Here is a 24,457-nt window from a genome sequence, read left to right as displayed (position 1 = left end):
TATACACAAAATTTTCTGGTTCAAGTGCCAAGAAAAACATTCTAATCAGTTGGTTTCCTCTCATTAAAAGTTAATTAGTTTGACATAAGCTTCCTGCATGAGAAAGTATGAGGTACTTAGAATTCATTAAGAAAGAGACAGGCTGTAATAGCACAGAGAACACAGATAGATGAACTCTTTCTCTGTCTCGGATTTACCCTCTTCTTTCTCTAGAAGCTCTTCCTGGAGATGATTCAGCAGACACTAAAATAAAATGGGATTACAAAGTATTACTATATGTATATGCATTTATTATACATTTTACAAGGCTAATGAAAGACACATGCAAAGTGTATGAATATAAAATGCTGTTTTCAATTCTTTTAATTGCTGGTTAACCATAATGGACTATTTACCTCCAAAATATCAGTTTGTTGTGACTTTTTAATTAATTGGCAATATCCCAATAACAACCCATTTGTTTCATGAAAATTTTAATATATTTTATCTATTCTGAACATTTACCAGCAGCCAAAAACTGACAAAAGTAGAAGCATTACCCAGTTAGTCTCATTTTACTCTGCATCAATTTGCATAGCCAAAGGTCAATTTCCTTTGCAGTGTTACAACAACAACAAATACATTTACATTACTTTCACCTTGTATCTCCACCTCTCACAGTATTGGGTTAAATTCCTGCATTTTTTTAAAAATCTTTTTTACCTCGTGCACACAATTTGAGCTGTAAAAGCAATGCTTTACACATGAGGCAAGAAAGAGGCATGGAAGGGGGCAGCCAAAATGCTTGCTGTTGAAACACTTAACCTTTGCCAGATTTCACAACTAGATGTCACATTAGGACTTTGCTAAAATTACAAATGGAACCGCTAATCCTTTGAGGTTGAAGGAAGCAGATTTGGTATCGGCAGCCTTTACACATCTGTCCCTCTTTATTGAATTTCCTTTTCTTAATGCATCATGAAGTTTGACTCAAACACTAATAGCTGTGTTTATCCAAGAAAAATGTCAGTTTGTTTTTTCTTCAATTAAGCAAATTATTCCTGACCTTTATTCCACTTATGTTTCTGCTTGTTAATGGCGCATTCTAATACACACACAGTTAAGTAAAACAAACAGAGAGCAAATATTTTATATATAACTTTATAGGAAAATAGGAAATGGAAGAAGACAGGAAGATGAAGTACCTAGGAAATTGAACACTAAATAAAATGACATACAATATTAGGAAGTGGTATCAAGTAACAAGTAAATGGGCTTCTTTGAGATAAATAATTCAGAGGAAAGTCATATTAGAAACCTGCAAAATGGGCAACTATTGGAGGCATGCATTTTGTAATTAGGAAATAAATAACAGGTCTGGATCTTCTCTCATAATGCTGAATTATTCTCTGCTACCAAATGTGTGCCATATCTGTCTTACAGTATATATTATTATGAATACTTATTATTCATGTGTACTGTTATTGGAATGCAAAAGCATTACTTCTATTCTAATACAGGTAGTGTATAGGATCTATTATCAGGAATGCTTGGGACCTGGGGTTTTGTAAATAAGAGATCTTTCCATAATTTGGATCCCCATAGCATGTGTCTGCTACAAAAACATTTAAACATTAAATAAACCCAATAGGATTGTTTTGCCACCAATATGGATTCAAGGTACTGTTTTATTACTGCAAAGAAAAAGTAAATTACTTTTTAAAAATAGAAATATATGCTTATAAGGGCTGTGACACGCAATGCCATCCCACCGGCTAGAATGTAAATCGCCGGTGGGATGGCATACGCAGCAGCGCGATCGCCGAAGTTGCCTTTCAAGGCAACTTCGGCGATTTCCTCAAATCGCGCTGCCGCGTATGCCATACCACCGCGAGCGACTAATCTCCCCGTGTACTAGAGCCCTAAAGGGCTACATGGGAGATGGCCACCCTGTAATTAGGTTTTGGATAATGGGTTTCCTGATAAGGGATCCCATACCTGTATTATGTTATAATTGAAGAGTGACCAAGATATCAATATAGTTTACTATTAACATCATTTACATTTTACTAAAAATATTATGCTGGAATTTTCAAGCAATCGCTGAATTTCTGCCCCTAAAACTTTCCGATATCCACATTAAATTACTAATACAAGTTGGTTATTATAAATAATAATGTCAGTTGATATAACAGGTCTGATTTAGCTCTAGCTGGAATGTAGTTTCCACTTTGGCAAAGCAGCTAGTGACATAAGGTGTCTTTTACAATGACTGGGCAATGAAGTGCAAGAGCACTAAGGGGGCACAATACCACACATTAGGGCAGTATTTGTTCAACTGGTCCAGCTGTGCGTCTCACATTGCAGCGTTAGGAGGTGCAGGCTTGCCCTTTACCTACAAAGTACAGGCCACTGTTGCTGTCTGCACTTTCTGATGCTCCCTAACTTGTCCATCTGTATGACACCCATGTTAAAGGACTGGGAGGGTGTGACTGTATATACTGTATATATATATATATATATATATATATATATATGGGACTGGAAGAAAAACATACAATCTGTCTTGAAAATGAATGATGTATTGGCAACTACTTCGTAAAAAGTGTTAAAATATAATCTAGAGTAATTTTCATTCTCCAAATTTTGTTGAATAAACATCATTTCAATTTTCACGGTGAGGGCAGTGAGGTTGGGGAATGCCCTTCCTAGAGATGTGGTAATGGCAGATTATACCTTTAAGAGGGGCCTGGATGAGTTGTTGAACAAGCATAGTATCCAAGGCTATTGTGATACTAATATCTACAGTTAGTACTAGTGGTTTTATATATAGTTTATGTATGTGAGTGTATAGATTGGTAAGTATAGGCTGTGTGTGCTGGGTTTACTTGGAAGGGTTGAACTTGATGGACTCTGGTCTTTTTTCCAACCCTATGTAACTATGTAACTATATCTCCTGGACTAGAGACTAAATTCAGTATTAAACCCCTGTGTGTATGTACTAGTGTTAACACCACTGCTAACTTGTTGACTAATTCTTACTCTAGATTACAAATTAACTGTTTTTTTCACTTTCTCATTGTTCACAAAATATGTGGTCTAGTGTTCTCCTTGGCATTTGGAGAGTAGACATCATTGCCAAAGGAATGTTAAATTTTTTTTTTTCTGCCTTTAAAGATTGCAAAGGACATTTTTTTTTATCAGCTAGTGAATTAAATGCAGTGCCGAGAGCTATGTTTAAATCATTGCCCTATCAGCTACTTTTTATGTCAGCCTTTTCTAATGTTTAAAAACAGTATACTTACAGTGTCAATGACTTTTACTCATATAATCATTGTACTCCTACTGAAATCAGAAATATATTGCAAATCATTCTTTTTGTGACTGGTGTGTTGAACTGAATGGAGATGGACCTCTTTTAACTCACATTGCTACCCAATGACCAGTGATTACCACCAAAAAAAAATAAAAATCTTAAGCGAAAGAAACATAAATTACTAATTACAATAGCTCTCTTTCAAAGCTCCATGTAGTAAACTCCTTTGTAAAAGCTTTTCCTCATTTAGGTTTCCCACCAATATAAATTCATAAAGCATTCAGAAAATTAGAGACAACACTGTGTACATCAGTCCAAAACAAGTTTAGACAAAACTAGAAGTGCTGTCTTTTCAAATAAGCGCATGTCTATCTGTTTTTAAAAAAAAACATGAGTACGGGTGAATGATATGAGCCAAATAACTTCTTATATGCAATTAATAGGGATGAAGCCAAATAAAAAAAAAGATTTGACCATTCTGATGTAAACCCTAATTTCCATAAACAACTTGAGTAAAATCCCCAAAATGACTGATCAAAAAAGTTCTTCTTCAATTGTTCAACTCTTTAAAGCTATATGATGATATACTAATAGCAGCTACTTGTCATGGCTACAGAAGACAATGCTGATCATTTACTGATAACTCTCTCTACGTGTGTTTTACTAGTAATAGACGTGTTTGAAAACACCTGTCCAAGATGGTGGGGTAGATCTTGGCCGAATTCCTAGTTCACTTGAAAAGGCTAAGAAATAATCCGAACTGAAAAAAAATCCTTCCCAAATGTCCCTACTGCCCATACATTCCATTAGCAAAGCCAGAGATTAAAGCTAACCCTATCAATCTGGACAGACACCTGAAATTGCAACTTCTATTTTACTAGCCACTTTGTCAAGGGGGGTAAAGCAAATTTTAGCTTTAAGCTGCAATACAGGGTGATCTGAGGCCAATGAGATTAAGAGACACATTCCTGCTAGAAAGATACCAGACTCATTTTGAACCCACCAAAAAATCAGTGTCTACAACTTGGTAGGCAATTCTATAACCTTCCAGCCCCTCCTGTAAAATAAACCCTTATTCCACCTGCCCAGTATAAAGGAACACAAGGTTATTTTGACAAATTATTATTATTTGTACATGTGAGTCAAATCCTCTATAAAACAAGTCTTTCCCTATAAGTTAGATCATCTATAACCTTAGTTAATTTGTTTTTTATTCTGTAATTTGTTTTCCAGTTCTTCTACGTCTTTCGTAGGTGGGTACCTAGTAATGTATAATGTATCCAATACTAAACATGTTCTCTGATTTATACATAGGCACATTAACATTCTATCAGTCTTTGCAGCTGCTTCCTAGCACTGAGGACAGTATCCATGCCCGTTTTCTACTATTCTTCATAAATATTTTTTATTGGGCCAAATTGCTACATTTTAAACTACGATGAGCTTGATTTTAACAAGGGCTATGTTGATAACTAAACCTTTTATAAAAAATAACTAGAAATGAAATAAGTGCACTTTATTGTATAATATGGTGAAAGTGTCAAATATTATGCATATAGTTTAAGTTTAGAATGCAGATAAAATATAGAATACATATGGGCAACCACTGCATGTACTTCCCACTGACATACTTGTCTTGGTGGGTTGCTGTTAGTGCATCAACCTTTGGAGTGCTGCAGGTTGAAGAGGAATATGGGTTTTGCAGTGGGTTGAATCAGTGGTATAACTAAAATTACAATTTATAATAGAACTGTAGGAAACAGCGAATATCACTGATATAGTTGGGGTGCTGTAAAGGTAAAGCAGAAGTTAAGAATCAAACAAAAATAAATGATAAAATGGGTATAGGACAAGACATATATGTGGAGGTATTGGGTTTAGTGGAATAATAATGTAAAAAGGAAAACTAAAGTTCACTGTAAGAAGAATGCAATTTAAACCATTAAAATGCCAAGTTTGCAGGACTGTAAGTCATTTTACTTATATATAAATATATTATAAATATCATATAATGTTCATCTTTCTCATAATCAAGGCATTACAGCTATAATATTTATAATACAAAATACAATTTTGCACAATCTCCTCTTTCAAAGATATATCCAAGTTAATTAGGCTATTAATAAATGCTGGGTTTCAATAATTTACATCTTCCAGTGTTGTAGTGTATTATCATATTTAATATTGCATGAACTTTGTCCTTTCATGGAACATAGATAGTGGGATTTGTTGAGTAAGGAATTACATTTACAAATATACAATCAATTTTCTGTTTTATGCAAAGGGTATAGAGTTTACTTTCTTTAAAAAATAAATGACCTATGGCTCTCTGTAGTCTGTTTGTTATAATTAGCATACTGCCTTTTAAAGAGGACAGTGTGTTTTCTGTTCATTAACAGTAATACTACCTTGGCATGCAATCAGTCCCCATGATCTAAAAGCACTGTGGACGCCAAATTATCCTCTCTACTAGGACAAAATCAATTAACACCACTGGGGATGTCATTATTGTCACATTAAGTCACCTGATATCCTCAAGGGAAAATGAAGTGATTTCTGGAATTTGTAATGCTTGGATTCTAGAACAAAACACTGAAGCTTAAAAAGAGTCATAGCAAAGCTTTTAATATAACAGGCAGGACGACAAATAAATAAAATAGAAACAAATCTGATGTGAGTTACAGAAACCCATAGCTGCTGTTAAAACTGTATTCTTCAGGGTAGAAATATCTGCCTTTTGGTGTATTATTAATGGATTATTTGTAGGCCTCCTGCTTTCAATACATTTAGCTAACCAGATGGAGCAGACTTTTTTCATGAATCTGGTACACACAGTGCATGCAGCCATTATTCTCCATGGTTGAAAGGTTGAGCCAATTTGTTTTACTAAATCCTGCTTCATTTGAAGACCTGTTGTATTCTAGTAACTTAATATTCCACCTTTAAGCAATCAGGTCACCTTATTCTTAATGGAGAAGTTTATACACAATGGGGACTAATGTTGTTGACTAATGTCTTTTGTAATGTGCTTTCTTAACAGACACATATTGCATAATACAAACACTTAAATGAACTTTCATCAATTATGTATTGAAAAATATGTATAGCCTAACCGTAACATTTATTATATTACATACATAATTGTACTTGGATGGAATCTTGTTTATTACTAAACGTAAATGCATATTTTATGCTTAGGAACTCATGCATGTATGTATATAATCACTGGCCTCCACATCATCTATATGCATTCATTTTCTCAGCTTTCAATCTGTGTGTGTACACTGCGCTATATTTTACATATGCAAGCCACTTATGCCCTAAATGGGATTAAGTTACATACGTCCTTGATAGAAAAGATCTGGGGGTACTTGTAAATAATAAATCACAAGTACCTAGCCCATCCAGCAGCAGGAAAGAGGTTGGGAAGAGAGGGTCATACTCCCTCTGTCTAAAGCACTGGTAAGGCCCCATCCAAAATATTCAGTTCACTTTTGGTCTCTGTTGCTACTAAATCGATGAAGTGATTGGAAGGTTTTGGAAAGTTTGGTTTAGCTGGAATTGTTTACACTGGAGAAGTGGTGCTTAAGAGGCGATATGGTAACTATGTCTAAATATATACGAGTCCATAAAATAAACACTTGGATGTTTTATTCATAATTTAGAGCCTTCCAGCAAACACAAGATCATCTATACAATTTAGATGCAAGGAGGTTCCATCTTAAGAATTGGAAAAGGTTTTTACAGTGAGGACTGTGAAGTTGTAGAATTCTCTCCCTGAAGTGGTTGTACTGGCAGATACATTAGATAACTTCAATAAAGGGGCGAATGCCTTTTTTATCAAGCTGCTGAGATTAACTAGTACAATGTTTACCCAGGCACTGGTACGATTGCCCTCTGGGAGTTAGGAAGATTTTTTTTACCCCTCTGAGGCAAACTGGAGAGGCTGAACTAGTAGTTAGGCAGGTTTCACAAATAGGTTGAAATTGACTTTTATCAACTTCCTCTACTATGTTACTGTATTACATATCAGATATCCTTTCCTATTCATTAAATTGATTTATACATATGACAATTGTGGATGGCCAATTCTGAATAGAAAAGATAGACATGCTTCAGAATTACAGCTATTGTGAACCCCATATCCTTAAGTGCAGTGCCCCCCATGCAGTGCTGGTGTTTAGACTTCTCATTTTCATTCTTGGGTATTTTACTTTTGCACTTTAATTTTCTAAGGCATGAAAATGCCTGGTATGCTGAAGGTTCCCATGGACTTTAAATCATGCTCCCCATTGGTGACAAAGTTCCTGGAAATACCTTTTCCTTGATCCACACATAATCAAAACATCCAGACCACCTAAATCCTATAATCAGGTGAAAATGCCTTTTTTTGCCATGATTTTTTGTGACAAACCACCCATTGTGCCATTACCCTAATGGTAAAGCTTCTTGAAAACTTTCAAGTCATCTTTTGAATTTTTGTGTAAATGGACTAACAGCTTTCCATTCAGACAAATATTGATGTATGCATTAAATGGATTTCCACAGCTATGAGTTCCTTAATTTATCCACTGAAAAAACAGGACAAGAAAAGGTGAGAAAACTGATAAATATCTAACAATATTGATCTGAGAGAAAGACAAATTTCCATTGAGATTGTACAACATTTTTCTATATGACCTTTGGTAATTGAGCCCCTATGTTTCAACAGAAAGGGAAAGTAACCTTTTCCAGTGCCCTATTTCTCAGCACAAGCACTTTTATGCTTTATCTTATAAACTCTACATATATTTACACACTAAACACAATGTGTAACAACCCACAGTGTTTCTTGATTGCTTGTTATGTATATATCTTAACACATACGTGTCATGTGTTATAAACTCCTTTTTGCAAATCTAGGATTGATTCTGTTTCAAAAGTATTCTTAGTTCAGAACTTGACTTAATATAATTAATTTTGTCATTTATATTTCTGTATCCACTTAATCTATTGCGAGTGCAACCAAATGGCCCTGATGAAGGTCTCAGGGCTGAGTGAAACATAGATGAAACGAACTATTTTTCATGGCTACATATTAGCTATTATTTGTATGCATGTAAATTACACATATTTGTTTACTTCTATTATATGCATTTCTTTGGATTGTCTGTCTATCATCTAGCTATCTTTTGTGCCCTGCTTCAGGGGGTATTTAATTAAGTGTATTCTGTCTAACATGATCTGATGTCATTGTACAAGGATATGTTCTTTGTTAGCAACGCTCTTACTTTCAGACTCCTCTGTGTATTCGAAACCATGGTAACAGAACAGTAAGCTAAAGCCAATGAGATAATGAGATATCCTCATTGTAATTGTGCTTCATGAGGGCACCAGTTCCCAAGGGTGGTATATGACAGTCTTACAACTGCTAATAGAATTTACAAAACACACAAATATTAGTGTGCTGCCATTTGCAACAAAAGTCATGATAACATTTGTGATGCGCTTCTGTCCTTTGCCTCTGCACAGAGAAAGTAGAGCCGTGCGTCTCCTGCACCGAATCATTATTTTAATGAGTATCAATACATCTAAATCATGTAAACTTCAAGGAACTTCAGTTCTCAAATGATGTAAGCAGCTGATGAGCCCCTGCTCTGCATTATAATTATGACTCCTGTATAAAGGCATTTTTAGGCTGAAATAACAGTTCTCACTTGCACAGAAGCGATAGTTTTAAGTGTAGATTTAAACAGATTGTTTTACCATAATGCATTTATGACAAATGTAAAAAAAAATTGACCATCAGGATCAGAAAAGAACAAGAGATATGGTTACCTTTAAGAAGTCATAGAGCAAGGAATCTAGTTAATGAATCTCATACACTTCGTAGCCGTAACACATTTATTTATATTTAAATTCTTTAAACAGCTCTGCTTCTTAACTAACCAAATTAATCATAATCCCTCATCCAAAAAACTTATATATAAATAAGCAAACAAATATATTGTTATTTTCACCTATATTAAAAGATGTTCAGCCACCACAGACTATTAAAGAACAAGTGCATAGTGTTTCCCTGTCCTTAAGTGCTGTGATGCCTTTGAACAATCTTTTAGAGCGCTGCACCCACTAGGTCCTTACACCAAGTTAATCATATCCCTACATATTTGGGGCTTATGGAGCTCTGTAACTTTTTAACATTTTAATTTGAATTTTTGACATGCTAAAGGGCTGACTTATTACCTATGATTGGGTGTGGGTGAATTAGAAAACATGAAGTCCCAGGTTTTTATTTTTGGAATAAATTTGTTTGTAGGGGAACAAGAGGAACAAAAAAAAAGCTAAACAAAACTAGTTAAAGAGCTGACTCATGTTGTCTTAGGGCTCTGGCACACGGGGAGATTAGTCGCCCACGACAAATCTCCCTTGTCATGGCGACTAATCTCCCCGAACTACCATCCCACCGGCGAACATGTAAGTCGCCGGTGGCATGGTACACGCTGCGGAGGCGATTTCGGCAAATCGCTGAAGTTGCCTCGCGAGGCATTTTCGGCGATTTGCTGAAATCGCGCCGCCGCGTGTGCCATCCCACCGGCGACTTACATTTTCGCCGGTGGAATGGCAACTGATGGCAACTCTGGGAGATAAGTCGCCCGCAAACAGGGAGATTTGTCGCGGGCGACTAATCTCCCCGTGTGCCAGAGCCCTTACAGTGATTCACCTACACCAAATCAATACATAATAAATCAGCCCCTTTAATTAGCATGTAAAAAAAGAAGTGTTTTGTCAGAAATTTAAATACACCTGACTCCATGAAGTATTCTAGTAAATTCTAAATGGGTCTAAATTAAATAATTCATCTAAAACCAAAGAAAATCTGGGCTAAAAAATGTGATGTACAGTAGTTGAAAAGGAATTTGCTTGATATGTGGGCAGTTTGATAAGTAGGCAACATAATTAATTAATAATAATTAATTAACAAAATTAATCTTAGGTTATACTGTTGGTTTTCTTTTAAAATTAGGCAGCTCAACACATGCCTTTGCCTGTAGGTTTAAAGTAAGACTTGTACATGCACAGCCTGGGCGCAGTGCTTAGCTCTGGCAGAAAGAAGGCAAGATTTCTGAACATAACAATGCCTCCTGTCTGTCCCACAAGCACTCCAAATATGTTCAACCTCTAAATGCTAGGAATATATTAGGGTTCCAGAATTTTAACAATTTGCGTAATAGCATAAAATCCAATTGTTTACTCTTTTTTAAATTAAAAGGGATTATACGTGTTTTTGCATAATATTGTATAAAATATATGTTTAAATTATCTTTTGTGCCACCCATGATTTATATTAATGCCCATATAATAAGGTATAAGAGTATAACGCAACCAGTGAGCTGTGTGACGTAACAACTAAAGGACAAATGATAGAAAAGCTTTGGCACACCAGAACAAAGAATTTGGTACTTTATTTCATATCTTTATGCTCAGTGGAGAAGAACTGGCAGGTTGGCAAAAAAATATTCTGTAGTTATGGAAAATGTACATGTGGACACTTAGGTTGAGTATTTCTTTTATTCTTTACACTTCCTCTGCTGTTGATTAAGGCCATTAACCAATATGCTATGCATCCTGCAAGATCATGCAGTAAAATATTTTCAGACAAAGGTGTCATTCCTACACACAGACTATAATAAATTGCGATACATTTGGAAATGCAGTATTTTGGAAAAGCACGTCTGATGACATTCAAAGGGAGCCATGAGTCTTGATATGAATTTAAGTAATACAAGTCATTCACCAAACAAAATGCCTTTGAAACACGTATACGTACTTACATCGCTCATGCTGAATTGGAATGTTTCTACTTAAGGATGCAGATTGATGTGCAGACCGTAAAAGACTGAAAATAAAAACAAGATGAATTCTTAGCGTACTCTGATCTATGTGGATAAAATGTCTTTAAGATCAATTGCATATTAATGCTGAAAATGTGTATGTGTGTTTGTGTGTCTGTGCATTCTGGTGTGTGTGCATAGTAGGTAATGGTACTTATGTATATATATAAATTCAAAGGACATGAAGATAATCCATGGGACATCACACATTACCTGCTTATGCTGGGTTGCAATGTAAGTAATGATAGGCTTGTGCCACAGACTTATGAACGCTAACCATAATTCTACTTTTCATGAGTTTACTACCTAATGTGTTGTTTTTTTGCAGTTCAAAAAACATTGACATGGTCTTCAAAGTAGTTACTATTCTATGCAGATTGTCTGTCTCTATGACAAGCATATTGGTCAGATGGTTTCTGGAACAACGTATACTCAGTGATTCTGCAAATAAATGAACTTCCATTAGAAATAGACACTGTTGCTGTTGCACGGCTGTTTGTGCTACAGTATTGCACTGTGAGAACAGGACATGGGATACATCTAAATACAGTTGTAATGATTTATATATATATATTTGCTTGTTTATTTAGTATTGATTTGAGCACATTTACTTACATACAGATTCATGGCTATGATGTCTTTAGAAGTCACTAAGGAAGTTTTCCACCTTTTTCCACCCTTTATGGGTGGTGGCTTTATGTGTACACTTCCTTTGAGAAAGGCTTTGGATACAGCCGAAATGTCAGCTGTGTGAAAATTGTTTCCTACATAAGTCCTGTGAGTGCGGCTCTGTCACTTGAAGATTCCCCATTTCTACTTGGACTGCATGCAGGAAGGCAAATATATTAAAATAAGTGAGTGACTACATCTGTATGACTGATGGTATTATACACACACATATAGATATATTTATATAATACATAAGCAGTCAATTCCAGTTGGCACTCACCTATCATTTAACTGATCAGGCCTGGGTGGAGTGCAGTTTCTATAAATTCATGTAACCAATGCGATATATAAGGATCCATACTCAGGGATTATCAATGACAAAGAATTAAATATGGAGACACCACAACAATATTAGGAAGGAGGGATTGTCTTATAATGTGGTGGGGTACAGTTTAACATCCATAGAGACTAGACAAAAAGTACAGCTCACCTCTATTCCTATCTTTGCTTGCAGAAAAATGCAACATATTGAAAAAAATTGGTGAAAATGTGATGTTTGGTTTTACCAAAATGGTGTTTTTTACCCGCAGTAAATAATCCCGTGTGTGTATGTATATATAGATATATATATAGGAGATCGTAGCTGATTGTAATGATATTATTTAGAGTGTTCTATGTTTTCCATCAAACATTATCTAGTTTTTCAGAAACCCAGGCTGCATTCAGAAGACCACTAAAACTGTCAATCACAGAACATCTGAAGCTTGAGAAATTTCCTTAAAGAATTTTTCATAACATTTTCATTTACTTCTTCTTGAAGTTTATATCATATTAGGCCACTTAGGACAACTTTACTGGGTGGTATGGTCATAAAGTGGAGAACAAAGCAAAAGAATAATGACATTTTTTTAAAGGCTTTCATTCATCTGGAACACTAAAGCTGGGTTCCCTTCATGGACTGTGTCTATCTTAGTTTAGAATAAAAACTATAACCACTGTCATGGTCTTAAAAGATTTTCAATATTAAAGTAGCTTCATCATGCTGATTGCTTGTTGGTTAGGAAAGTAATCATATTGTTTCCCCTACATCTGCTATTGATGATAAAGATTACTTTAAACATACAATATATACGCATGGGAATCAGATGGCATAGACTCTTTATGAAAATATATTTGTGCTTCACATTCTTTAAGACAAAGTTAAAAACCTTTCAAATACTTAATCTGTTATTTTGTGTAATTACAGATACATTTGCACTTCTAATCCAATTACTGGATATGAGGATGCATTTGTGGTACATATTACCGCAACCCTTGAAAGGCAAATGGTATATTAAACATACTCGTCTATGATGTGCCACTTTGGTAATGAAAATGTAAAACACCAGCAATTTTGAGCCACACTGCGCAGGGGCACAGTGCACTAAGTGGTGCAAGAGCCTTAGGCTGAGCCTCCTGTTGCTCATTACCTTGCACATCTAAATAATGCCTATGTGCCTCTTCCCACCCACCATTCACTAATACAGCACTGACTAACCGATTGTGTCTATTTTTCGCATTGCGTGGGGCATTGTGCATGAGCCTTTATATCTGTTGTGGCATAGCTTTTCTGCACAATACAAAGTTTTTGCTATACAACAAAATGGAATCTTTATCACACTAAATGAAATAAAAATAGAATTAACTGCAAATTAACAATAATTTCCAAAAATAGATATTGTGTATTTTGTAACACAAACAAGATCGTTTTTATTGTTGAACTAATCAACTTTCAAAATAGATCATAGACATATCACAAAATTAATTTTGTGGGACAAAATAATCAATTTTGTTCTATTTTTCAGAGTGAAAAACAGTTAATTTTGTGATTCTTTAACACCAATAATATTTCTACAAGGATTTTTTGTTTTATCCTACAATCCATACCTTACTTTAAGTGTAACAAGGCAGACTTTTTTCTAATAGTTTTTTTATTTTTATTTTTATAATATTTTATTTTGTAATTTATTTATTATGGTCTTGTTTTTGTTTTGTTTTTTTGGCTAAAAGGAGTTCTTTCCATAGCTGGTCTATTTCATTACCAAAAGGACTGACTGATCAAACCATAAATCCTATTTATGGCACAAACATGTTATTTAATTGATTTTGTGCTAGAACATTACTACAAAATGTATGAGTGATGATAAATAAGTATTTTTTTTTATTTATTTCCACTTCATATTTATCTTGGTGAAATATTAGGTTAAGGCAATTTATTATTTTTTAACCTAGATTAGTTTCTCCTGACTTTTATAAGTGTGACTAACCTTGCTAGCACTGTACTACCACATTTCACTCATTTTTGACTACTGACTGAAAATGTGGTAGTAAATTACTAGCATGGTTACTCACACTTATAAAAGTCAGTGGAAACAAGTCAAGATTAAACAACAATAGATTCCCTTAACCTAATATTGTCTGTGTGTCAGTTTTAACCTACAGTATATACAAAAGCCTCATTTAAATTCACATTTACATTAAAAAAGAATAATCACTCTACATCAGTGATCACCAACGTTTTTTTCTACCCGTGAGCCACCTTCAGATGTAAAAAGAGCTGAGGAGCAACACAAGCATAAAAAAATTTCTGGGGTGCCAAATAACGGCTATGATTGGCTATTTGGTAGCCCCTATGTGGACTGGCAGCCTACAGAAGGCTCTGTTTGGCAGTACAGGTATCGGACCCCTTATCCGGAAACCCGTTATCCAGAAAGCTCCGAATTACGGAAAGCCTGTCTCCCATAGACTCCATTATAAGCAAATAATTCAGAATTTTAAAACAGATTTCCTTTTTCTATGTAGAAATAAAACCGTACCTTGTAATGGATCCCAATTAAGATATAAATAATCATTGGATGCAAAACAATCCTATTGGGTTTAATGTTTTATTGATTTTTTAGTAGACTTAAGGTATTGAGATCCAAATTACGGAAAGACCCCTTATCCGGAATACCCTTGGTCCCGAGCATTCTGGATAATGGGTCCTATACCTGTACACCTAGTTTTTATGCAACCAAAACTTGCCTCCAAGCCAGGAATTGAAAAATAAGCCCCTGCTTTGAGGCCACTGAGAGCAACATCCAAGGGGTTGGTGAGCACCATGTTGCTTACTGGTTGGGGATCACTGCTCTACATGAAAACTAAAGTTTAAAGGAAAAGTAACACTAAAATTTTTTAAGTAAAAAATCTATTCTACCCTCCCCCAATAATTGCCCTATCCTGCACACCATTTATTATTTTGAATGCTTTATTAGAAAATACCTGCTAAAACTTGGCTTCCAGTCATTTGAAATAGGGCGATACGGCGATGCAGGGAAGAATCCACTATGCGACAATCGATTGATAGATCCTAGCCTGACTCTTTCCTATACAGAAGGAAGGCTAGGATCAACAATTGATCGTAATTTTTAGTGTTACTTTTCCTTTAAAGAAGACTTTTAGTACATGCTTCCACTCTAAAAAATAATTTTTTGCCAAATTCAGAAATATATAAGTTTGCATGATGTTGCATTTATGGGTGGAAAAGCTATTCTTACCTTCTCACTAGATACAGTGTGATCTTCTAGAGCTGTGGTTGTTGGACTTCAGTTTAAGCCCCCTTTATCATTCAACAGTTGTTCAGTGGTCCCATTGGCTCATTACAATGTAACAAATATAACAAAATATCACAATTTTGCTTTCCTTTCTTTACTCTCTTCTACTAAAGGGCTGATTTACTAATCCACGAACGGTCCGAAGGCGTCCGAATGCGTTTTTTTCGTAATGAACGGTATTTTGCGATTTTTTCGTAAATTGACGTGACTTTTTCGTAGCCGTTATGACTGTTTCGCAAAATGTCGCGACTTTTTCGTAGCGTTACGACTTGCGCGAATTGTCTTTTTCGTAGCCTTCGCGCCGAGTACGAAAGTTTCGGATTCGTTCAAGCTTCGTTATCGTGACTTTCCTTGGGCCAGGTTGGAGCTGCAGAGTGCCATTGAGCCCTATGGGAGACTTTCCTTGGGCCAGGTTGGAGCTGCAGAGTGCCATTGAGTCCTATGGGAGGCTTTCCTTGGGCCAGGTTGGAGCTGCAGAGTGCCATTGAGTCCTATGGGAGACTTTCCTTGGGCCAGGTTGGAGCTGCAGAGTGCCATTGAGTCCTATGGGAGACTTTCCTTGGGCCGGGTTGGAGCTGCAGAGTGCCATTGAGCCCTATGGGAGACTTTTCTTGGGCCAGGTTGGAGCTGCAGAGTGCCATTGAGCCCTATGTGAGACTTTCCTTGGGCCGGGTTGGAGCTGCAGAGTGCCATTGAGCCCTATGGGAGACTTTCCTTGGGCCGGGTTGGAGCTGCAGAGTGCCATTGAGCCCTATGGGAGACTTTCCTTGGGCCGGGTTGGAGCTGCAGAGTGCCATTGAGTCCTATGGGAGACTTTCCTTGGGCCGGGTTGGAGCGGTTGGAGCTGCAGAGTGCCATTGAGCCCTATGGGAGACTTTCCTTGGGCCGGGTTGGAGCTGCAGAGTGCCATTGAGCCCTATGGGAGACTTTCCTTGGGCCGGGTTGGAGCTGCAGAGTGCCATTGAGCCCTATGGGAGACTTTCCTTGGGCCAGGTTGGAGCTGCAGAGTGCCATTGAGCCCTATGGGAGACTTTCCTTGGGCCAGGTTGGAGCTGCACAGTGCCATTGAGCCCTATGGGAGACTTTCCTTGGGCCGGGCTGGAGCTGCAGAGTGCCATTGAGTCCTGTGGGAGGTCTGAAGTCTGAAAGTTTTGCCCGCCGTTTACAAGCGCTCAATACGAAAAAGTCGTGACAATGTACGAGCAAATCGTAACGGCTACGAAAAAGTCGCGACTTTTTACGCAAGTCGTAATGGGTACGAAAAAGTTGTGACAATTTACGATAAAGTCGTAACGGCGACTAAAAAATCGCAAAAAATACGAAAAAGTCGCAAAATGTTCTTTCCAATCCGAATTTTTCCCATTTGGATTCAAATTCGTGGATTAGTAAATCAGCCCCTAAGACTTGAACTGGCCTTTACCCTAGGTCCCCCAACTCAGTGGTCTAAGCCTTCCTTAGTCCCACAATTTGGGAACCACTGTTTTAGAAAATAGTGTTTTTGCCCACCAAAAAATAACTTCTGTCACTGGATTAAAAAGCATAATCTCTAGGAAGATCAGTAGGGTATGATGTGTAACTTTCATGTATTAATCACCTACAGTAACATACAGTAGTAAATTAGTAAAAAAATAAAAAAGATTCAGCCTTTACAATCACTCTACAAGTAGGTCCATAAGAAGACAAACAAAATTCTAATAATTTAAAACCATAGGAGCTTCCTGGAAGAGTAAAATGTTGGCGTAATTCCGTCATAACTCTGCCATTCCCAGTTTTATAAATAGCACACCCAGAGCCTTTACATCTAGAATTTAAGCCAAGGAGGATTATTTGAAACCCCGCAGCCACCTTATGATTTTATGGACCTTCCCAGGTGCTGCCTGGCTAGGACTGCTGTATCTAAGCTTGCTAACACTGCTAACTACTATTCCAAAACCTGTTTCCATTTTTCTAAATGTGTTCCATTTGCAATATTATGTGCTTGCCTTTGGTGTAATCCTGTTCTGATTCACTATCTTTATATAGGTAAGAATCAACCGTAAATACTGGCATGCTATAGTTTGAACATCACTGAATATCTCATTTATCTAAAATATTAAAAATAACTGGTTCATGTGGCACTGCTCTTTAAATGTAACCCATGCAGATTTGTCTATAATCAGTTTATCAGTAATGTGTTTCTGAATAGTGTATTAGCTTGTAACTAATGATGGATGAAATGTTTCGGCAGGCATGGATTCGCGGCGAATTGTTTTGTGAAACGGATGAAAAAATTTGCCCGGGAAAAATTCGCTGCGTGTTCAAAAATTGTCGGCCACGCCAAATGAATAGCCGCGGATGACAAAATAATAGCCACGCAACAAAACAATAGCCGCGGGCGACAAAATAATAGCCATGCAACAAAATAATAGCCGAAGGCAACAAAAGAATAGCCGTGCGACAAAAGAATAGCCGCGGACAACAAAAGAATAGCCGCGGACGACAAAATAATAGCCATGCGACAATAGAATAGCCGTGGGCGACAAAAGAATAGCCGTGCAACGAAAAAATAGCCACGGGCGACAATTTTTTTTTTTTCACTAATTTTCCGCCGCTCCGCAAATCTTTTGAAAGATTCGCAAATTTTTCGGCAAAGCGAAACGGGACAGATTCGCTCATCACTACTTGTAACTGATTCCTAACTGTTGTTGCAAGATTTGCCAGACTCACGTGTTCTGGCTTCCATGTTTTTACTTTTTGAACTATTGGTAGAATACTAGCACCATGCCAATCTTGTGGTACTGATGCAAATATTAAGGAGTCCATAAATATTTGAAATAGAGGTCTGTCACTGAGACTAAAGTGATTAGTGAACCTTGCAACAACATTGTAATATATATAGTTTGTGTGTAGCAAATGAATGTTGAACAATTCAGCAATAGCTAGAGCCTGCAATATGGACATCCCTGAAGCAAGGAAATATCATTGTTGCACAATATAATGTGTTTTTTGCACTTCTTATTTCAATTTTGCCACCAAGGGGCCCCTCTGATACTTGGGGCCCTGGGTAAATGCTTGTACCCTGGTCTTAATATAATGCAGGGGTGGAAGAAAGAGAGACAGAGAACCCTGGATGTTGCTTTTATATCTAAAAAGCTGGTATCTTATTTCTTATTTATCTTTAAATTACAAGCATTTACTAGGACAGATATGGATTTAAATAAGCCTTTATGTTAATTTCTTTAATTATAATGATTTTAATGTAAATCACCATATATCAAAATAAAGTATAAATGGGAAAATTTAATAAAAATGAGTGGAAAAATTTAAGATAATAGTAGAAAAATTAAGTTTGCTCATATTTACTATAATTTTGCGAACCTTCAAATGTATTTAGTAAATATTAAGGTTGCAGATTCCATAGTTTGCACTAGTGTGCAGTGTATGTAATGTCTATGAAGATTTTCATTCATCCAGGTCATGGTATATCTAGTAGAAATAAATCTAAAGCAACTGGACTTGTTTGGTAATCATTGAAGATGTTTCACTACTCATCCGAGCAGCTTCTTCAGTTAAACTGACTGGTATGGGAAGTCCTCAGCATATATACTCTTCCACTAATCCAATCACAAGTGGAGAAACCATCCCTAAACAGAGGCGGGGGACTTCGACACCATCTGTCTGCTACATACAATGCTGTTCTAACATCTGTACCCCGGCAGTTTCAGAACTCTTCACACATCCATTCATGCAACTCTAACAAGTAACACCTGTTTGAAGAGTTGCATGATACATTGGTAATCCTTTCAAAGTAACTCCACAGCATTCACACCTCTGTGAGTTTCAAATGTCACCTTTCTGAAGAGGTACAAAGTGCCATTGTGATTGGATTAGTGGAAGAGTATATATGCTGAGGACTTCCCATACCAGTCAGTTGAACTGAAGAAGCTGCTCGGATGAGTAGTGAAACGTCTTCAATGATTACCAAACAAGTCCAGTTGCTTTACAGTGTATGTAATGAAACTCTTAACGAAAAAGTATTTCTTGTGCAAATTATATGCAGGTTAGGATCTGTTATCCAGAAACCCGTTATCCAGAATGTTCTGAATTACGGAAGGCCATCTCCCATAGACTCCATAATAAGAAAATAATTCTAATTTTTTTTTTAAAATGGTTTGCTTTTTCTCTGTAATAATAAAACAGTACCTTTTACTTGATCCCAACTAAGATATAATTAATCCTTAATGGAGGCAAAATAATCATATTGAGTTTAAATGATGTTTAAATTATGTTCTGGTAGACTTAAAGTATGGAGATCCAAATTACAGAAAGATCCCTTATCCGGAAAGCCCTTGGTTCTAAGTATTCTGGATCACAGGTCCCATACCTATACCTTTAAGTTAATCTTAATACTGCACTAGGTGCCAATAGAATCTCCTAATTGTTTATGTAATAACCGTCTAACGAAGAAATGTTTGATGCAATATTTGCTCCTGTATTATATTTCCCCTCAGTGTTGCACGTTACGTTGCCCCCCTTGCCTAGAATGGTGCTGCCATTTTCCATAAGAAGGAATGTAGAATCAAACAGACAAAGCAGTGTGATTTTACTGCGTATGTGCCAGTCCCACATGAGTGAGTGGAGATGTCCAGGTATCCGGCCTGACGTGCACTGTTAATAGATGAGAATTACAAAGCATAGTCATGATTATATACTGTCTACATTGCTTATGTCTTTGACCATACCTAGATCTTGTCGGCCTGCCAGATTGGACTGTGTATGTTGTAATTTGTGGCTTCAGATCGATACAGAGGTCATTTACGCATGAGTTAGATGCGCTGGCCCTCAGGTATTTGTGTGATTGCTCTCGTCTGCAGAAAAGCTGTCCTTTCCTCCCTGCCTTTGATGGCTTCAGGCTCTGGAGTGAGGCCTGACCTGACAGCTGCTCGTCCTAAGGGAGGAATAAAGGAAAAGCATGAGTCCAGCATGACTTCCCACTTATCTGCTGTTAGAACATTCATCTGAGACACGGACAATAAAGGTTATATTTCTAGTGTCACAGTGGAAAAAAATGTATTTTAGTATATATGACTGAAAAAAAAAACAATACACAGCTTACAGGCTCTGCACATTGATTTTGCAGCTTAGACTTACACCCACTAAAATGAGCAAGACATAATATTCCAAACACATATTTATGGCATATGTTTTACATGTGGATTGTATTTAGATGGTTATCCAGATTTTCTTTGTGCAAAATTCTGTGTGTGTGTTTTTCTGCTGTCCATATCAATTGCCTTTAAATGACTTTTCCATATACAGATGGTTGTACAGAAATAAAAAGAGAGCATTATTTTAGAAATCATTAAGATCAAGATAGGATTCCATCTAAAATTAAATACCAAACAAATGTTAATGAAAGGTTTGCTGTGCTATGGAAAAAAGAAAATGAAAACAACATTTGCAGAACTAAATCAGAAAGAGAGGGAGAGAGGGCAGGATCTAGAATGACCCAAAAGTTATGAATGAGCGATTAAATTGAGCCAATTAGCACACGGGAAAAAACTATCACATGAATCACATAAAGACCTGTTTTTTTTTTGAAGGCTCACCAGTAACAATAAACACTTTTTTTGGTGATAATTGTTACTCTAGGCAAATTGCATTAATTCTTTTTCTCAAAGAAAAACAGAACTGGCCGAAACAAACTTTGTAGTCTGTATTAATGCCATTTGTATAGATGCCACTAGTTATAAAATGACATTGAAAGCTAATGCTGGGTCTCAACAACACCATGGTTTCTCAGTTTTATGTGCTTTTTAATTTCCTCTGTGGAAAAATCTGTTCTTCATAAAAGTGCTGCTAAGGAAAATGTGGAAAAAGCTGATTCATTCCATATTTACATTCCTGCTAGTACCTGGAAATGAACCAATTAGGGTTTGCGCCAAAAAAAGAGGTTGGTATCAAACCCCTTGTCCTATAGACAGTGCCTGGGATTACAAAGTGCATGGGCAGCTGCCTGCTTCTGTGCTATCAGCAATCTGCTGCATGTGTAGCACCAAACAAGAGCACCTTTACTTAGAAGCAATCAGGTCTGAGCTGTTACTATATGCCATAGTACAAACTCGCACCCATTGCTTTCCCCTTTGGTTTCCTAAAGAATTCCCAGCAGTTGAATATGATTGTGATCAAGTTTGCAAGATGAGTTTTTTTAATAGCAAGCACATATTCGAGTTTGATGAGCTTTCACATTTATTTGCAATTAATAAAAAACAACAAAAAATTTGCAAATTCAAATTTGGACTCATAAGCTTCCCCATACAGTTGAAACCAAGAAAAAAGGCATCACAGTACAGTATGTTCATTCAGTGAGCTTGTGAACCTGTTGTTTAATAGGCAAAGTCTAGCTATCCAAGCTGTATCCTCTCATAACTAGACTGTTAATAAAACTGTTCCATTGCGATTCATCATGTCTGGTCTGAGTTATAAGGAACAGCAAGTTAGTGTGCCCAGGATTCATAAGAATAGTTAGGAAAAAAAACATTTTTTTTATATACAGTATATATATTATCTGGAAACCTGGAAACCCATTATCCAGAAAGCTCCGAATTTCAGAAAGCCTGTCTCCCATAGACTCCAATCCCAACTTAGATTTAATTAATCCTTATTGGATGCAAAACAATCCTATTGGGTTTAATTAACATTTTATTGATTTTTTTAGTAGACTTAACGTATGGAAATCTAAAATACAGAAATACCCCTTATCCGGAATACCCTTGGTCCCAAGTATTCTGGATAACAGGTCTTATACCTGTACACACCATACCCTTTCTTTATAATATAATATATGCAAGATTTGAAGTAACAAGAGTTTTGGTTTTCATTTGTTCAGTGGTGTAGTGATGCTGGGAGCTACAATTTAAAAGGCTGAACTTGATTGGTGGTTCCTTTTTTTTACCCAAAATTAGCTATATAACTATATATATTTTTTTAGTATCAAAACAATAAAAACTATACAATATTTGGATGATTTCCAGTTTTATATAAACTGTCAAATATATTTTTCACGCATTTGTATGGTTATGATGTCTGTATCAGGATAAAAAGAAGCAGAATTGTGACCACAAGTATTTGCAGATTTTGACAGATTCTTGGTCTGAAAAACAGTAAGGGTGTATAATATGGTACGGATAATAATGGTATTGCAAATGTGGTTGTAATAATGTGCTCTGTCTTTGCTTTTCCAGAGATGGTAATGAAAGAATAATAGTGAGAATTGATCTTTAGCTGCAAGGGATAAAATAGCATACACAGATAGTAATAATAATATAGGAATTTACCAAACGTGCATTGCAAAAAGAAATCAGCACAAAGCCCCAGATTGGAAATAAATGTATAAATGTATATGAATAAGCCTTTAAGAAACAAAAAACAATGCAGTAACATATATGGCGCAATCTTTTAAGTTTCTTAGAAGTCCATATGGTAAATGGTTTTATTTTATACCCCATTCTATCTCCTGGACATCACCAGAAAAGAGATGAAACAATTTTGTCCCAGTCTGATCTGAGTGTCTGATGGGTGGTCCAAAAATAGATGATACAGTAGGGTCCTTAGTGGTGAATAATTTTAATATACAGCATGTGTGCAGAACAGATAGGTGGTGACTAGCTTTTATCAGTTTTCTTATAGGCTCAATAACCTCTAGCTACACCCTTGATTTCTTCCAGCTGCTTATATAGCAAGTGTAAGAAATAAACAAGCTTTTCTTTCATATAACCTGAACAGGAAACTTGCTAAATTGCACCTATCTCAGAAAATGTGTGCAAGTGTCCAAGTTGGGCAAGCACATGCTCATTAAAGTCTCCCAGCCCACTCAATATGGTGGGGAAAACCAGTTTTCACAAACTACTTTTTGGCAGTTTTAGTCTCCCTGGTGAGGAGCTTCCTGTGACCTTGGTCCTATGGACTTTATTGGTTGGTATTTTCACTGGTACCACAATATATATGTTGTTTATTGACTTTACTGTCTTTAGAAGAGCTGAGTCAAACCAGTGTTAAATGCCAGGGCATTTACTTCAATTGGTTATGCCCAGTCTAGTGTGAGGAAAAATCATAGTGTAATTGAGGCATAAGTGTGACATATACACTCTATAGCATATACATTCATTAGCTACGTGCATGTGTAATGGATAATTTCTGATTGTTTAAGGACAAGGGAAGCCCCTCACTCAGTGAGATTTTCACTGTTACATTGGCTCCAAAACCCCTTCCCATCCCACACCATTGAGATCTTGAAAAAAATGAGTGTGTCCCTGTATCATGATCAGGAATGCCAAGATCAGCAGTGTTGTTTGCAGCTACCATCAGTGTTTTATTTCTGTCTGGCCTCCTGAGGTTGTCTTCTTTTGTGGCTTTTGCATTTGAAGGTAGTTGGCTTCCAGTGGACTTGAGTCACCAGAGATCCAGTCAGGTATGCAGAAGTGTGTGGGCCAATAAAGCACATCAAGCCATCATCTTTGTTCCCTGGGTCAACAATGACTAGTGAGGAAGAAATCATCGCTGAGCTGCAGTGGGTAGTTTCCTTCAGTAAGATGTTGAAGTCACCTAAATGATTCTTGTAAAAATCAAAGCAAACTTGAAATCTTTACCATTTAATACAGATATTTGCTTTGGCACATACATTGATATAAGAACATTATACACAAAACTTTATAAATAAGGTATTTATTTACACCAACTTGTACATCGTGTTTTGGAGAAGATACAGTAAGGCTTCTTCTGCTCTCACTGTTTATTATGACAACAAAGAACATTTTTTTAATTAAAGCAAAAGGCTAGCTGACAAAATATTTACTTACTGTACTGAATGGACAAGGTTGTGTAAACAAATAGTTACAGTGTGACATTGGATGTTTACCAGATCATAGCCTTAAAGTGGCCATATATACAGAGTTGGTAGAGAAGTTATTCCAAGTTGAGGCAAATCATTTGTACATGCACAGTATAGC

At 36.5% G+C, this 24,457-nt stretch overlaps 1 protein-coding gene across 1 annotated transcript in view; it reads right to left on the bottom strand.

Annotated features, from left to right (window-relative positions):
• The window catches only part of LOC101734693, a 107,458-nt gene that overhangs the window by 18,939 nt on the left and 64,062 nt on the right, over positions 1–24,457 (bottom strand). Inside the window, exons 4-6 of the mRNA XM_012963437.3 lie at positions 20,192–20,397; positions 11,110–11,174; positions 198–243 (exon numbers count right to left, since the gene is read on the bottom strand). Coding sequence (XP_012818891.1) covers positions 198–243; positions 11,110–11,174; positions 20,192–20,397 — 317 coding nt within the window. The remainder of the gene's footprint in view (positions 1–197; positions 244–11,109; positions 11,175–20,191; positions 20,398–24,457) is intronic.

The sequence above is a fragment of the Xenopus tropicalis genome, chromosome 5 (assembly GCF_000004195.4).
Source record: "Xenopus tropicalis strain Nigerian chromosome 5, UCB_Xtro_10.0, whole genome shotgun sequence".
In the NCBI taxonomy this organism is placed as follows: Eukaryota; Metazoa; Chordata; class Amphibia; order Anura; family Pipidae; genus Xenopus; species Xenopus tropicalis.
This window is presented reverse-complemented; position numbering and strand designations above follow the sequence as displayed.